At 39.1% G+C, this 14,182-nt stretch overlaps 3 protein-coding genes across 9 annotated transcripts; 2 read left to right on the forward strand and 1 right to left on the reverse strand.

The window, feature by feature from the left end:
* Nucleotides 1-661: 661 nt before the first annotated feature.
* LOC106335695 (glyoxylate/hydroxypyruvate reductase HPR3-like) lies at nucleotides 662-1,156 on the reverse strand. Its single transcript, XM_013774279.1, has one exon. The coding sequence runs from the start codon at nucleotides 1,154-1,156 to the stop codon at nucleotides 662-664; it is 495 nt and encodes a 164-aa protein (XP_013629733.1).
* A 2,118-nt stretch (nucleotides 1,157-3,274) lies between these two features.
* LOC106299769 (dof zinc finger protein DOF3.4) lies at nucleotides 3,275-4,419 on the forward strand. 2 transcript variants are annotated; one of them, XM_013735795.1, is made up of 2 exons: nucleotides 3,275-4,100; nucleotides 4,361-4,419. In XM_013735795.1, exons 1-2 carry the CDS (start codon nucleotides 3,443-3,445, stop codon nucleotides 4,378-4,380), a joined length of 678 nt encoding a protein of 225 aa, XP_013591249.1. In that variant the 5' UTR covers nucleotides 3,275-3,442; the 3' UTR covers nucleotides 4,381-4,419. The 2 variants fall into 2 exon arrangements, with proteins under 2 accessions (XP_013591249.1, XP_013591242.1); XM_013735788.1 differs by lacking the exon at nucleotides 4,361-4,419 and having other exon boundaries at nucleotides 3,275-4,308.
* Nucleotides 4,420-5,405: 986 nt separating this feature from the next.
* LOC106323285 lies at nucleotides 5,406-9,118 on the forward strand. Of its 6 annotated transcripts, none has more exons than XM_013761441.1 (14): nucleotides 5,406-5,532; nucleotides 5,612-5,674; nucleotides 5,737-5,790; nucleotides 5,860-5,958; nucleotides 6,128-6,217; nucleotides 6,307-6,867; nucleotides 6,981-7,412; nucleotides 7,506-7,567; nucleotides 7,646-7,745; nucleotides 7,863-7,942; nucleotides 8,151-8,396; nucleotides 8,477-8,534; nucleotides 8,603-8,773; nucleotides 8,855-9,118. In XM_013761441.1, the coding sequence occupies exons 1-12, from the start codon at nucleotides 5,476-5,478 to the stop codon at nucleotides 8,514-8,516; spliced, it is 1,884 nt and encodes a 627-aa protein (XP_013616895.1). In that variant the 5' UTR covers nucleotides 5,406-5,475; the 3' UTR covers nucleotides 8,517-8,534; nucleotides 8,603-8,773; nucleotides 8,855-9,118. The 6 variants fall into 6 exon arrangements, with proteins under 6 accessions (XP_013616895.1, XP_013616900.1, XP_013616893.1 ...); XM_013761446.1 differs by having other exon boundaries at nucleotides 8,634-8,773; XM_013761439.1 differs by having other exon boundaries at nucleotides 8,654-8,773.
* Nucleotides 9,119-14,182: the final 5,064 nt, after the last annotated feature.

A 14,182-nucleotide genomic window follows, 5' to 3' on the forward strand; every position in this document is an offset into this window, starting at 1 on the left:
ATTTAATGACATTAAGTTTAAATTTGATTAAGGAAAACTCATTAATTTAATTGGAAAAGACAAGCATTAAAATAGGTAGTTTAATTTAATTCTCAATGGCATGAAAGTGTAAATAAGTTAGAAAACTTAGAGATATTTTTTAATGGGTACTTCTCTTTTAATAATAGAGATTATGTTCACTACTGCTATAATAATATTTTGAAATCATAATAAACTCACATTGATTTGTAGTACTTTATTTCAGAAATTTGAGAATCAAATAAAATATCCGAACGGTCTTCAACTGTTGTTAGATGCCTGAAGCGACCTATAAAACGCAAAGAGCGATCTGTGGAAGAATTAAATAAAATTATAAATTATTTTAAGATGAAATAATGAATTTACAGTTTACAAATTTTAAGTTACTTCTCAAATTTTGTAAACTGTAAATTCATTATTTCATCTTAAAATAATTTATAATTTTATTTAATTCTTCCACAGATCGCTCCAACAATTACACATTAGCATTTTGATTTTAATATTCTGTCTTCTTCTATATATGGGAGTCAATGATCATTGATCAACAATACACTTCTCTTTTTTTTTCCTTTTCTTAACCATATCGTGCAATAATTAAAAATAGATTTGATTATTAGCCCCTTTGATCAAACCGAACGATCTTTCAATCTAACTGAACCGGGAAAATCAAAGGCTGGTCCGAGAAGAACGCCTTCAAGTTAGCTAAAGCAAGCTGCGCAATATTGTCCAAAGACCCTGGCGTGACCATAGCAGCATGTGGAGACAAGACAACATTGTCCAAACCAAACAACTCCTCAGGAACTCCCAGTTCTTTCTCAAACACATCTAAACCAGCACCACCAATCACACCATCCACCAGACACTTAACCATCTCCATCTCATCAATCAGCCCTCCTCGTCCCACATTGATTATAATCCCCTTCTTCCCAAGAGCCTCCATCACTTCTCTATTCACAATGTGGTGCGTCTGATCATTCAGAGCGCATGAGAGAACGTTGACATCGTTGTTTGCTGCTAAGGAGAGAAGGTCCGGGTAGTACCGGTATGGGATCCTATGTTTCTGACTCGTCGAGTTGTAAGAGATGATGCAGCCAAAGGGTTTGAGTCTTTTAGCGATAAGGGACCCGATACTTTTCATAAGTGTTCGACGCAGTGGCGGAGCCACATTGTATGAGAGGGGGGCATTTGCCCCCAACAACTTTTTAAAATTCCATGTAAATTACTGAATAAATTTAATATGCCCCCATTGTTTTGATCAAATATACGTTTGATCCATTGACTAATTTTACTCGTGCCCCCAACAAAAAAATTATCTGCCTCCGCCCCTAGTTCGACGTAAACCTTCAGCTTCATGTCCGTAAACTTTGTATGTAATTTTTTTAAGGAAAATTTTTGTTTGCATTAAATTTAAACTTTTGGTGAAAAACATACTTTACGTGACACCTAAGCGTTTTGCTAAATAAAAGCTTCTCATGAAGTCACGTCGTCACCCACATCCCTTGTATGCTAAAGCACAAGTCACGTGACCAACAAAATTTTGACACATGGCATATGGTTATCAAATTTAAAGAAAAAAATTCAAATGTAAAAAACAACTTAACTGCAAAATAAAAATTAGTAACGTTTAGAAACTGATTTTTGTATATAAATCAAATTTAGATATAACAAAAGCCTAATGTTTGTCACACTACTTATTATGATATTATGACACTCACTCTCTCTCTCTGAAAGAGTTTCATTTCTAACCAGATAAATGATGGCTTCTGACGATATTTGAGAAAAAAATATTTTCAATGATAAAGAGAAAAACACAAGTTTTCTATGGTGAAGCTTAATGCAAACTTGGCATATGAAGATTAAACTTCAGGTTAGTGAGACTAAATACACCCAAACTATTCAATATTGAAATCATATTTTACATCAATTTTTTTTATAAATCTTGATCTCTTCTAAGTTACATAAAATATTTATCCTTTTAACGTAATACATTTGATCAAAATCATTTTAAAATAGACTAAATTAGTTTTTGGTTTGCTAGAAAATGTTGATTGGCTGTGGTGGTAGTAATTTAAGAAAGGAAAGTAACAAACTCACCTTAAAACAAATTTACAATGCTGCTAATAAACTTATTTTTTTGCAAAAGGCTTTAGAGTGCCCTTAGTAAACTTGAGAAGCACTATAAAGCCAAAAAATGGAGTTTAAGAAACGGTGGTAGAAATGAGGACTCATGTTTACTTTCTATATCAAAACTATACCTCAGGTTAGTTTTCCATATTTTAAAATATGTTTTAGTCTTATAGATATATTATTTCTTGTTACTAACAGATTAACATACATTTTTATTTTGTTTTTCTTATATAATGCTATCAATTTTGTAGACTTTTGCATAAACAAAACATCTAATCAAAAATAACATTAGAAAAGAAAAAAGAAAAAAGAAAAAAGAAAAAAGAAAAAGAGTACTACAAAGACTGAATATACATGGAAAGAATGAAAAGACTAAAAAATACTGACCACAATTATCTACAAAAGTAATGTTAACATTCTAAATGTATTTGTGCACGAAAAATGCTTTCCCTGAATTTTTATATCTAATTTTTTTATTGTTTTGGGAAAAAAACAACTTTTTAATATTCATTTTGGTTTTATAATTCGCACGGGAGATAATACTAATTGCCAAAAAGTTAAGTTTTAAAATTGTTTCTTTTTTAATACATAATACATAGGAGATTATTAAAAAAGATGGTCTAACTAATCTATCAAAACTCATTTAAAAACAAACAACAAATGTAAAACTCCATAACCGCTAATAATGTATTCTCTCTGGATTTAAATGTATGATGTTTAAGATTTTACACACATATTAAAAAAACAATAAATATATTATTTTAATTGTTACTTTTTGGTCATATCAATAAAGTTTCACCACTCATAATTTTATATTTTAATTTATGTTTAAATTTTTAAAATAAATACATTAATTATATCTCAAAACGTCGTATATTTGTATACAAATAAAAAGATAAAACAATTCATTGTTCAAACTGAAAACATTGAAAGAAGAGCCACCTATGTAAGAAGTGAGCCGACTCATAGTGTGTAGGGAGGGAACAGAGCCATCACTGTTCACGACAATCCATAGCCGACTCAATACTCCCAGAAACAAAACTTCATAAAAAGACAAACTTTAAAGACAGAGAGAGAGAGAGAGAGAGCGTGGCCTCTAATCAACCCAACACCCTCTGTCAGAAAAGCCTGACTTTCTCCTCCGTCCCCAGCGCATGTTTGTTTCCTCCATAAAAAAGCAAAACAAAATCTCACTCCCTATTAACAAAAGTTTCAACCTTTACTTTACTCCATACATAACAACAACAAGAAAGCTCCAACCTTTCTTCATTCCCACGTTTTATAATCCTTCTCCGCCATGACGACAACGTCTAACACCAACGCGATGAGACTTCACGGCGTAATAACGGGGAATCCTCCTCCGGCAACAGAGCAGCAAGAGCAACTCCCTTGTCCTCGCTGCAACTCGACCAACACGAAGTTCTGTTACTACAACAACTACAACTTCTCCCAGCCCCGTCACTTCTGCAAATCCTGCCGCCGTTACTGGACTCACGGTGGTACTCTCCGCGACATTCCAGTCGGCGGCGGCACTCGCAAAGCCGCCAAACGCTCCCGCACTTGCTCATCCTCCGCCGGAAGCCGCAGCGTTCCGTTGCAAGCGACACCTGTTCTGTTCCCTCAGTCGTCGATCTCTAACGGCGTTAGCCACACCGTAACCGCTCCTCTTGACGGAAAGGGAAGCGCTTTATCTCTCAGCGGCAGTTTCACCTCTCTGTTGAACCAAAACGCCACTGCAACGCATGGATCCGGGTCGGTTCTCGGAATCGGACTTGGGTCGGGTTATGATGACGTCAGCTTTGGACTCGGAAGGGCGGTGTGGCCGTTTTCAACTGTGGGTGACGCTGGGACGACGAATGTAGGGAGTAACGGTGGTCATCAGGGAGTTGTTACGATACCAGCCACGTGGCAGTTCGAGGGTTTAGAGACCAACAACGCCGGTGGGTTCGTCTCCGGTGAGTACTTTGCGTGGCCTGATCTCTCCATCACAACTTCAGGGAACTCTCACAAATGATAGAAAGCTTCCGTCTTTTTTTTACCACAGGGTTTCGATTAGCTTATGCTTCTCTAATGGATTTCGTCAAATCTTTAGTGATCTCTTACTCTTTAGAACTTGGTGTACTGAATGAAAGTAGAAAACAGAGAAAGTTTGTGTTTTTTTGGGACCTAACCTAACGATCTTTTAACCTTGTTACCTTCTGCTCTGTTATTACAGTTCTTGCACAAGTGCTTTAGAATTGAAACGAGGACGACAGTTGTTTAGAACAATTATTAATCTCAACAGACAAGTCATTGATCTTGTTCAATAGATGAGGAACTACACAACGTATTACTCGCTAACCTATGTAATTCATCTTGCGCTTAAACTACTTCTGGATTAGACTGGTTTCTAGAGGAGAAAACCTGTGTGTGTGTTGTTGTTGTTGTTCACTTCAATCCAGCTAAATCATTGATCTATAGCAGAAGCTAGCTCATCCTCTAATCTTTCTTCTCATCTCTGCATCATCATTTCATATCCCTTTAACCGTATAAAGATTCGAAAGGAGAATGTGTGTTGCAGTGTATTCTGGATCAAATTCACCATGCAAAGGAATAATATCCTTAAACCCTGCGTTGATGTCTCTTTCCTTCATTTGGTTCCACATGAACTTACCTTGCTGAGATGATCCGCTGTGGCGGCAGACTACTAATAGATAAGAAGTATGTTACTGCACCGTTTTTGTAGGATTTTTGTTCAGAGAACCTCTTAGACCTTTTATATCATTCCATGCTGACTATAAGCTCCTGGCATTGAGTTCCAACATTTCAAATCTGATTTTGAAACAAGAGAATACTGATTCTGCAGCATTGTTTTTACCGGTCACATACCAGACACAGCGTATGGAATCTTGTCTTCACGGCAAGAGAATGGAACACTTCACCACCTTCTCTTAATGTTGCCATCATGTCTGAACGAAGCTCCTAAGACTGCTCAAGGAAAAGCCAAAAGTTCTGTTTTTTTTTCTGTATACTTGTTTACATTTTCAACCAAAAGGTGCTAAGTTTGTTCCAAGGAGCCGCACCTATCATCATACATGAAGAGTGTGGAGCTGACGCGCCCGTTTTAGTGCGGCAATCGAAACGCATTTCGGTGTAAGAAGCTATTTCGCTCAGTTGCACGTAACTCAGTGGACAAAACGCTGCGTTTTAATAGTTAGCCCTCAAACGCTGCGTTTTACTAATAACGCTTCCAAACGCTTACAAAAAAAAAGAAGGAAAAAAAGGCGTCCCGAGAACGATGGCAGTGAAGAGGGTTTAGATTCCGGTGAGAGAAAACAGTCGCCGGAGAAAATGATAGTTTCTCGCCTTCATCTCTTGATCGATCGCTGTGTCCGCCGCCGCCACGCTGTAAGGACTCTATTTAACTCTACTTCTCCGTAAAGACTTGTGAGTTACATATAATCCCAACAATGAACCGTCGTTGTAGGAAGGAGAAGTAAATTTGCCGGCGGAGGCAATGGAGAAGGATATGCTTCTTTCTCTATCGCAGGTACATCTTTGGTTAATCAATTGTGGATTCTGAAAGACGGCACTGAGTCTGATTCCTTCCAGGTGTCGAGAGAGATTCAATCTTGGATTAGTGAAGCTGGCCTTGATTCTGCTTCGGTTAGATCCCTTTGGTTAATTGTTTGATGATTGCTTGCCACAGCTATTTTGATTAGCTTCGTTCAACAGGATCAAGGACAGGAAACTACTGATGCTGATGCTGATGCTGCTGCTGCTTCTCCACAATCCAAAGATCATTTATGCTTAGAAAGACTCGTGGTCGATCTTGTAAGTTCCTCATCCTCTCTTTAAAATAGTTAAATTGATTGTCTCTGCAGAAGATGGATACGTTTCTGTTTCTAGTTAAGTGTACCTTTGATTGCTAATGATTTGGAGTTGTTTGATTAAGCCGCAAACGAGTTCATGTCCCTAGCTTGATTTTGGGGTTTTCTGGCAGGTTGGTTTGTTTGGTGCGAAGAAGAATGTGCATGTTCAGCATTTGGCTGGCAACATTCTTGTGCAAGTATCTGACTCTCTGGTTGAATCTGTACGTTTCTTCTCTGCCTCCTCACTCCAGATTTTAGAATCTCTTTATCTACCACCTCTCCTATATTACATACTGATTTATGTTCTTAGGGAAGTCCATGGGATGATTTCATTCGCTTGCTTTGTGACTCTTTGCACCTAGCACTTGTCTACAGCTGCCCACTTCCTTCTCCAACTGGATTTGAGGGTTCAGATATTGGTTCTGTTGTTCTTAAAGGTGAGATGAAAAAGGCTAACTGGTGCACGGTGTCTGGTATCTTTCGAGTTCTCCGTAATATATTGAAGCGCTTGGGTCAAGAAGAAAACGAGGAACTTATTGATGTATACTTGGAATCTGTCAACTCTACACTTGCAAAGATCCCTTGGTCCCGAGTGGACACTCATTTTTCTAATCGTCATGGTCATAATGGAACTCTAGGAAGCATTGGAAACAGTGAGGAAGGAACTGTATTTCTTGGGAACTTTGTTCAGTTTCTCTCAACCGTGGTTCAGCAGGTTCGCTTTCCAGAAGATTCTGATGCTTTTGGAACTACACATTTGATACTCCAAAAAATCACTGAGCTTGTTCCGGATCTCCTCCGTTTGTGCCAGCCAAAGTTAGAAAGTCAAAGTGGCTCTTCCATGTCAAGATACCTAGTGCACAAGTTGCTGGTACGTTATTACTTCTGTTTATGAAGTTACAAGTTCAAAGAACTTCTTTGCTTTCCTTCTCAATATATCTCCTAATCAGTCCTTCTTAGGCTGCTATATCTCCCTGTTTGTAGGTGTTGATGATCAGACTTACATATCAGTCCAATATAAAATGCTCCATCCTTCTTTCATGGCTGCAATATTTGCAACACCATTTTCAACGCTTTCTCCAACACACCCTAAATAGGAATAAACCCGTCCAAGATAATTGTTTAGAAGGATCTCCATTTTTTGTGAGTTTGACTGATAGGGATGTCAATGAGACGCATTCTAATCATTTGCAAAGACTATCTGTGTTTCTGTTCCTACGGTGCTCACTCACTTTACTTTATACAAGTAGACATGCCGACAAGGACTGTGAGTTTGACTGTAGAAAGAAAGGGATGGAAGGGGTGTTTAAATGGATTGAACAACAGGTTCCAGGTGATACATTTTTAGATCACGGAACTTATAGCAAGAAGAGTGTTGACTTCTCTACATGCTTCATCCAGCTGTTCATGCATGAGGTTTTGGTTTATACTTCTGTATCTGCCATATGTGATTGGGGTTTTATAACCATACAGTAGAGTTTTAAGAAATCTCTTTTTATTTAATTGTAGGATGACCTATTATTCAAAGTTCTCCTGCAATTGCTGTCCGTGCCGTTGGCTGGAGAGGAACTGTAAGTAGGGTAAAGCACTGTCTTTTTGAGTTAACCAAATATCTGTGAGCTCTCTTATGGGCGTTTTTTTCTGTATAGGCTTAAGGGGGAAGAGCGTTTGCTTCAAGATAAGGAGATTTGCGTCCGTATATCAACATTGTTCAATCCTGTGATCCTCTTCTGTATATTTCTTTCAGAGGTAGTTTTCAGGAAATTCACACAAGGGAATTTACTGTGCTGTGTTCCATGAAGGCTTGTCTTTTTGTTCAACTATTGCTAAACTTCTTAATGTGCACACCTTTGATTTCTATTGCAGCTGCATTACGATCATCAAGTCCTTCTTGATTACCTTATATCTAAAGACATCGGGGCTAGCTGTGCAGAGTACCTGCTGAGGTTAATCCTTTTCTCTTAAATAATTTAACAGCTCCATCCCGAGTATCAAGACTGGACGAGATACTTTTTTTTGTGTGTGTGATCAGCCATGTTATCTCGTATGCTAGTCTTTGAATGGTTTCTCTAGTTTCAAAGGAATGTACTTTTCCAAACAGTTACATAAAAGAGGCGGATTCCTGCTTAACTCCCCACTGTATTTTCCTGGTAGATGCTTGCGCACAGTCTGCGACTCTTGGACTTTGTTTGTGGAATTCCCATTTGAAGAAAATATAAATGATTCATCTTCGAAGAGAAGGAGATTGCTGGTTGAGACTCCGGAGGTTGAACAAAACCAGATACTACATCCCCAGGCTTTCGAAAATGCCAAAGAGTGTCTGCTTTCTTTACAAAACTCAATTGTGAGGCTACATCAGAAGAAACTATTTCCATACAACCCAGAAGCTCTTCTACGACGGTTAGTCTGTCATGGGTACAATAAACTCATCATCCTATGTATATAATCACCTATTTGTTTTTTGTTCTATTTTGAGGCAGTTTGTCAAGGTTTCAAGAGCTCTGTCTACTCCACGAGTAATATTATCTGGACCCAAAGGTAAATCAGTTGCATACCTGAAGCATTGTTATATGTAAATCTCCATGATGCATAACCTCATTTCACAGGACTTATATGCAATTGTGATTTTGCTGATAGAGAAGTATTTAACTTCTCAGTTTAGTGTTTCTCAGTCTCAGCTTAGATTCTATTAGACAGAAGGATCAGACTCAAAGAAGGGTTCTTTCCAGATCAAGTTTCAAACTAACTGCCTCACATGTAGAATTGTATATTTGTATGTAAGTTCGAGATTCTCATGTCAAGTCGAATTTTCTTGGGTTCTGATGCAAGAAAAGCTAACATGAGTTATGTTTTTGCAGAAAGACGATCCTACATTTCTTGGTTGTCGGTGGGATATAAATCACAGAACGTTATTTTCTTACCTTCACAATCTAAATCTGAAAGGTATAATAGGATACGTTGGTCAAGCTTAGTTTGAAACTGCCCCAGGCAATTACAGTAAGCAAAATGTAATGTAGAATATTAACAATCACAAATGTTTGAAGCTCTCTTACTCATATCATCATAAATGTAAAGTGAACCGTGAGGTATACACACACTCACTACCGAGCTAGCTTTTTCCTCTCAGCATCTGAGAAAAGCTTACTGAGCATGGCCATATGACTAGCAAATCGATTTTCCGAGTATTGGATAATTTGATTTTGCAATATGAAAACTAACCAAGATAATTTCAAATTTTGGGTCATGTTTGAGTCGGGTCTTCCCAGGTCCGGGTGGGCTTAAACCAAGCACCCGTTGTAATTATATTTGAAACACATATTTTCATCCAAAATAATCTCTCATTGATTTTACAAATAAGCAAACTAATTTCTGAAGATGCAGTGGACAAATTGGGTATCGTTCGTGAGACACACCCAGCGCCCTATACCCTCGGGTGGCTTAACGACAAAGTCAACATCCGTATTTCCCAACGTGCAATTGTTGCTTTCTTTGTTGGACTATATTATAAAGATCACATATACTGTGATGTGGTTCCAATGGATATAAGCCACTTAATGTTAGGAAGACCATGAGAATTCGATCGCGACATCATCCACTATGGAGCCGAGAACACTTATCAATTCACGTGGAACACTCATAAGATTCTTCTTATTCCATCTAAAGACTCTCCTCCGCCATCTCTGATCTCCACCATTTCGCCAGCCTACTCGCCATCAACACAAAAACAGCCTTCTTTAATTTGTTCATACGAGACGTTTAAATCAGAACTCACCACAGAAGGCATGGCGTTTGCACTAGTTCCAGCTAATACCGCTCGTCTTCTCCCCACCTCGGTACACAAAGACATCGCAGCAGTATTAACCAAGTTTCAAGATGTCTTTCCAGCGGACCTACCAAGTTTCATACCTCCGTTAAGAGACATTCAACATCATATTGATCTTGTTCCAGGAGCAACACTACCTAACCGACCTCACTACATAATGAGCTCGGACGAACACGAGGAACTACGCAGACAAGTGGAAGATTTGTTTCGTAAATGACACATTCGCGAGAGCTTATCTCCTTGTGCGGTTCCCACCCTTATTATTCCAAAAAGGACGGCTCATAGCGTATGTGTGTCGATAGTAGAGCCACCAACAAGATAACAGTTCGATATCGTTTCCCGATACCACGGCTTGATGATCTTTTGGACCAAATCGGATTAGTTTCACTTTTCTCAAAAATTGATATAAAATGGGTATCATCAGATACGAATCAGGCCTGGAGACGAATGGAAGACAACATTTAAAACCCGGGAAGGATTGTTCGAATGGCTCATCATTCCTTTCAGGTTGTCTAATGCACCGAGCACTTTCATGTGTATCATGAACCAATCACTACATCCGTTTATTGGGAAATTTGTTGTTGTCTATTTCGACGACATTTTAATTTTCAGTTCTTCCATGGACGATCATCTTTCCCATATCCATGAGGTCTTGCGCGTCTTTCGCCGTGATCAACTGTTTGCAGCAAAGCAAAAATGTGAGTTTGGCGTCCCTGAGGTATTATTCTCGGGATATACCATATCAGGAAAAGGTTTGGCGATGGATCAATCCAAGGTGGAAGCCATTAGATCATGGCCGGTCCGCACGACCGTTTCAGAGGTTCGAAGTTTCCATGGGTTGGCTTCCTTTTATTGCCGATTCATGGCCAATTTTAGTTCTATTATGGCTCCAATGACAAGTTGTATGAAGGATGGAAAGCTCAATTGGACACCTGAAGCAACCATAACTTCAAACAGATCAAGGCGAAATTAACTATTTGGCCTATTCTCGTGTTGCCAGACTTCACCGATACCTTTGAATTGCACAGTGACGCGTCAAAATTAGGCATTGGTGCAGTCCTCAGTCAGCGTGGCCAACCGATTGCCTATTTTAGCAAAAAACTGGCTGGTGCTCGATCCCATTATAGTACTTATGATATAGAATTTTACGCAGTCGTCCAAGCAATCAAACATTAGCGAGATTATCTGGTGCACCGCGAGTTTATTCTATTTACAGGCCAAGGTCTCTTCCCATCACACATCATGGATCGCCTATCTCCAGCAGTTTACGTTCTCAATTCGTCATTAATCGGGCAAAACTAACTGTGTGGCCGATGCCCTCAGCCGTCGCCATAATGTGCTTACATTGATGCAAACGTCAGTACCGGGATTCTCATATTTGGTTGAGCTATACCCGACGGACGCATACTTTGGTCGCTTGTTGATCGAAGCAACAACTGGTGTTTCCAAAGACTTTACTTTACATGATGGATTTTTATTCAAAGGTTTGCGTTTATGTATTCCAGAGAGTAGTTTGCGCTTGAAGATAATACAAGAGCTCCATAATGAAGGTTATGTTGGCCGAGATCGGACGCTTCACCTTGCTACTTCCTCGTATTTTTGGCCTTCTATGCGCCGAGATGTCGCGTTTTGTGCAACCGTGTCACGCCTGCCATTTTTCGAAAGGCAAGGCGTATAATGCGGGTTTATACCTGCCCTTACCTCTCCCAACGCAACCTTGGACGTCTATAAGCATGGATTTTGTTCTTGGATTACCACGAACTCAGCGTGGGCATGATTCCATCTTCGGCATCGTGGATGAAATTTTCAAAGATGGCGCACTTTGTGCCCTGCAAGAAGACTTCCGATGCCGTCAATATTGCTACCTTGTTCTTTAGAGAGATCTATAAACTGCACAGCTTTCCTATTTCGATAGTGTCCGACCGTGACACATTTTTTTGGGCATTTTTGGCGCTCCCTTTGGAAGCTGCACGGCACTAGCTTGGATATGAGTTTGGCTTATCATCCACAAACTGATGGCCAGGCAAAAGTCACTAATCGTTCTCTTGGGAATCTTTTTCGTTGTTTGGTTGGCGACAATATTAAGAGTTGGGATGCCAAGCTTTGTCAAGCAGAATTTTCACATAATCATGCTCTCAACTGGAGCTTAGGTTATTGTCCTTTTCAGGTTGTCTATGGGATTATTCCTCGTGCTCCGATCGACCTTTCAACGTTACCTGATAAGACTCGCATACATGGTGAAACCATCGACTTCGTGGAAGGGTTGTAAGACATTCACCGTCTTGCTCATGATCACTTATCAACTTCAACGGCTCGGTACAAACGAGATGCAGACAAGAAGCGGTGTGAGGTCTTTTTTGAACATGGGGACCTCGTCTGGGTGGTTCTGACTAAGGAATGCTTTTCAGCCGGCGAATATAATAAACTCAAATCACGCAAGATTGGACATGTCCAAGTTCTTGAACGCATCAATTCCAACGCTTATCGGGCTCTCCTCCCGTCCCATTTGCACACTTCTGATGTGTTCAACGTCAAGCATCTGTTTCCTTATCATGGTGACGATACCGGTGCAGATTCGTGGGCGAATCCTTCCAACCCGGCGGGACCTGATGTAGCTCCAGTCGTGATCCCAAACACGACAAGCTCCACTGCTATTTAAGACTTTCCTTTATTTGTTTTGGCTTTATTTCCTTTTCTTAGTTAATGTTTCCAATTAGGAAAAGGAGTTTATTAATCTCTTTAGGATAATGACTTTTTTAGTTAGTATTTAAAGAGTTTTGATTAACGATTGTAGGCAGATCTTTTTGGTTATTGGATAAAGTTTTAGAAGTTTTAAAAAGCTTTCACAAGCATTGTGAAGAGTATTCGTGCCTTTTATCCTTGTTTTCGAACTTCTTTCGAGAACATGTCACTAACTTATCGATCAAACCCTTGATCCATAAGTTTCATAGCTTCCGCTCTCTGGGAAGGAGGAGAACGGAGGAGGGGAGAGAGAAAAAGGGGAGGAAAGAGGAGGAGGGAGGAGGGAGGAGGGGAAGGAAGAAAAAAGAGGAAAAAAAAAGATATTGCAATAAATAAAATAGCATACCATAAATATCAGTAAATAGTGTTTTGAATATACGTAAAATCATGTATTAAATTAGGTATATTATTCTGTTTTAATATGATTTAAATATAATACTCCTTCCGTTTCAGATTACTTGTCGTTGTTGTAGGGTAAAAATTTTGTTTCAAAATAAGTGTTTCTTTGGAATGCATAAATGTTTTTTTGAAAACTTTAAAATTTACCTAAGTGTGTTTATTTTTGTGTATAGTAAACACTATTTAAGTAAAACTACGGCTTTATAACGTGGTTAGTTAGTTAATTTAGTTTAGGGGTTAAATTTAGGGTCTGGGACGACTTACTAGTAAGTCGTCCAAACCGGACCGAACCTTTAATTTTTCAATGTACTTTTAAACCTAACCGGATTATTTACCGGACATATATAAGGTGTTTTTTTATATTTACCGGCCATATATAAGGTGTTTTTTTTTCACTGTTTATCGAAAATCAGAAGCCGTTTCTCTCAAAGGCGATTTCGAAGGCGATTTCCGTCGATTCTCTCTAATCCATCGTTCTCATCGTTCTCACCGCCGGTTATCTCTCCGCCGTTATCACCGTCGTTCTCACCACCGTTCTCACAGCCGCTTCCCCTATAAAAGATCTGAGAGGAAACCCTAGCGCGCATTCTCTCAGAGGCGTCCCGTTGAACTCTGCCGCCGGTAAGTTATATCTCTTACTGTCGAGTGATTGATTGAGAAAAATATGAACATAAAACGTTGTCTCTATCAATTTATACACTCGTTCTTTTTTTCATGTCTATTTTTGCAAATATATAACCGCTATGTCGAAGGCGACTATATCTAAACTTGCCAGACGAGTTAATTATAAGTCTTTGATTGTTTTGAGATGGTTGACTTAATTATAAGTCTTTGATTGTTTGAGATGGTTGTCTTTGATTGTTTTGCAGGAAAAAAAATGGATATACCAGAACTCACCTGTAGGATACATACATTAGGGGAAGAGCCCCCTGCAGTGCATAGCATTACGAATATGAAGAGCTGAAGGAGTCGAAGTTGGGAGTTTTCATCAAGTTCCAAGAGCTGGGATTTGATTGGGCTTCAAAGCTGGTTCACTACATGCTCGGTTTCCAGCTGGACATAAAGAAGAAGTATGAGCTGTGGAGTCTCGTTGGTCCTGAACCTGTGAGGTTTTCATTGTTAGAGTTTGAAAACCTTACTAGTCTAAACTGCGAGTACATCGAGGACCTTGAGAGACCTCACTGTGTCGTTTCAAAGGAGTTGACTTCTTTCTGGGAGATGT

The sequence above is a fragment of the Brassica oleracea genome, chromosome C1 (genome assembly GCF_000695525.1).
Source record: "Brassica oleracea var. oleracea cultivar TO1000 chromosome C1, BOL, whole genome shotgun sequence".
NCBI classification, from domain to species: domain Eukaryota; kingdom Viridiplantae; phylum Streptophyta; class Magnoliopsida; order Brassicales; family Brassicaceae; genus Brassica; species Brassica oleracea.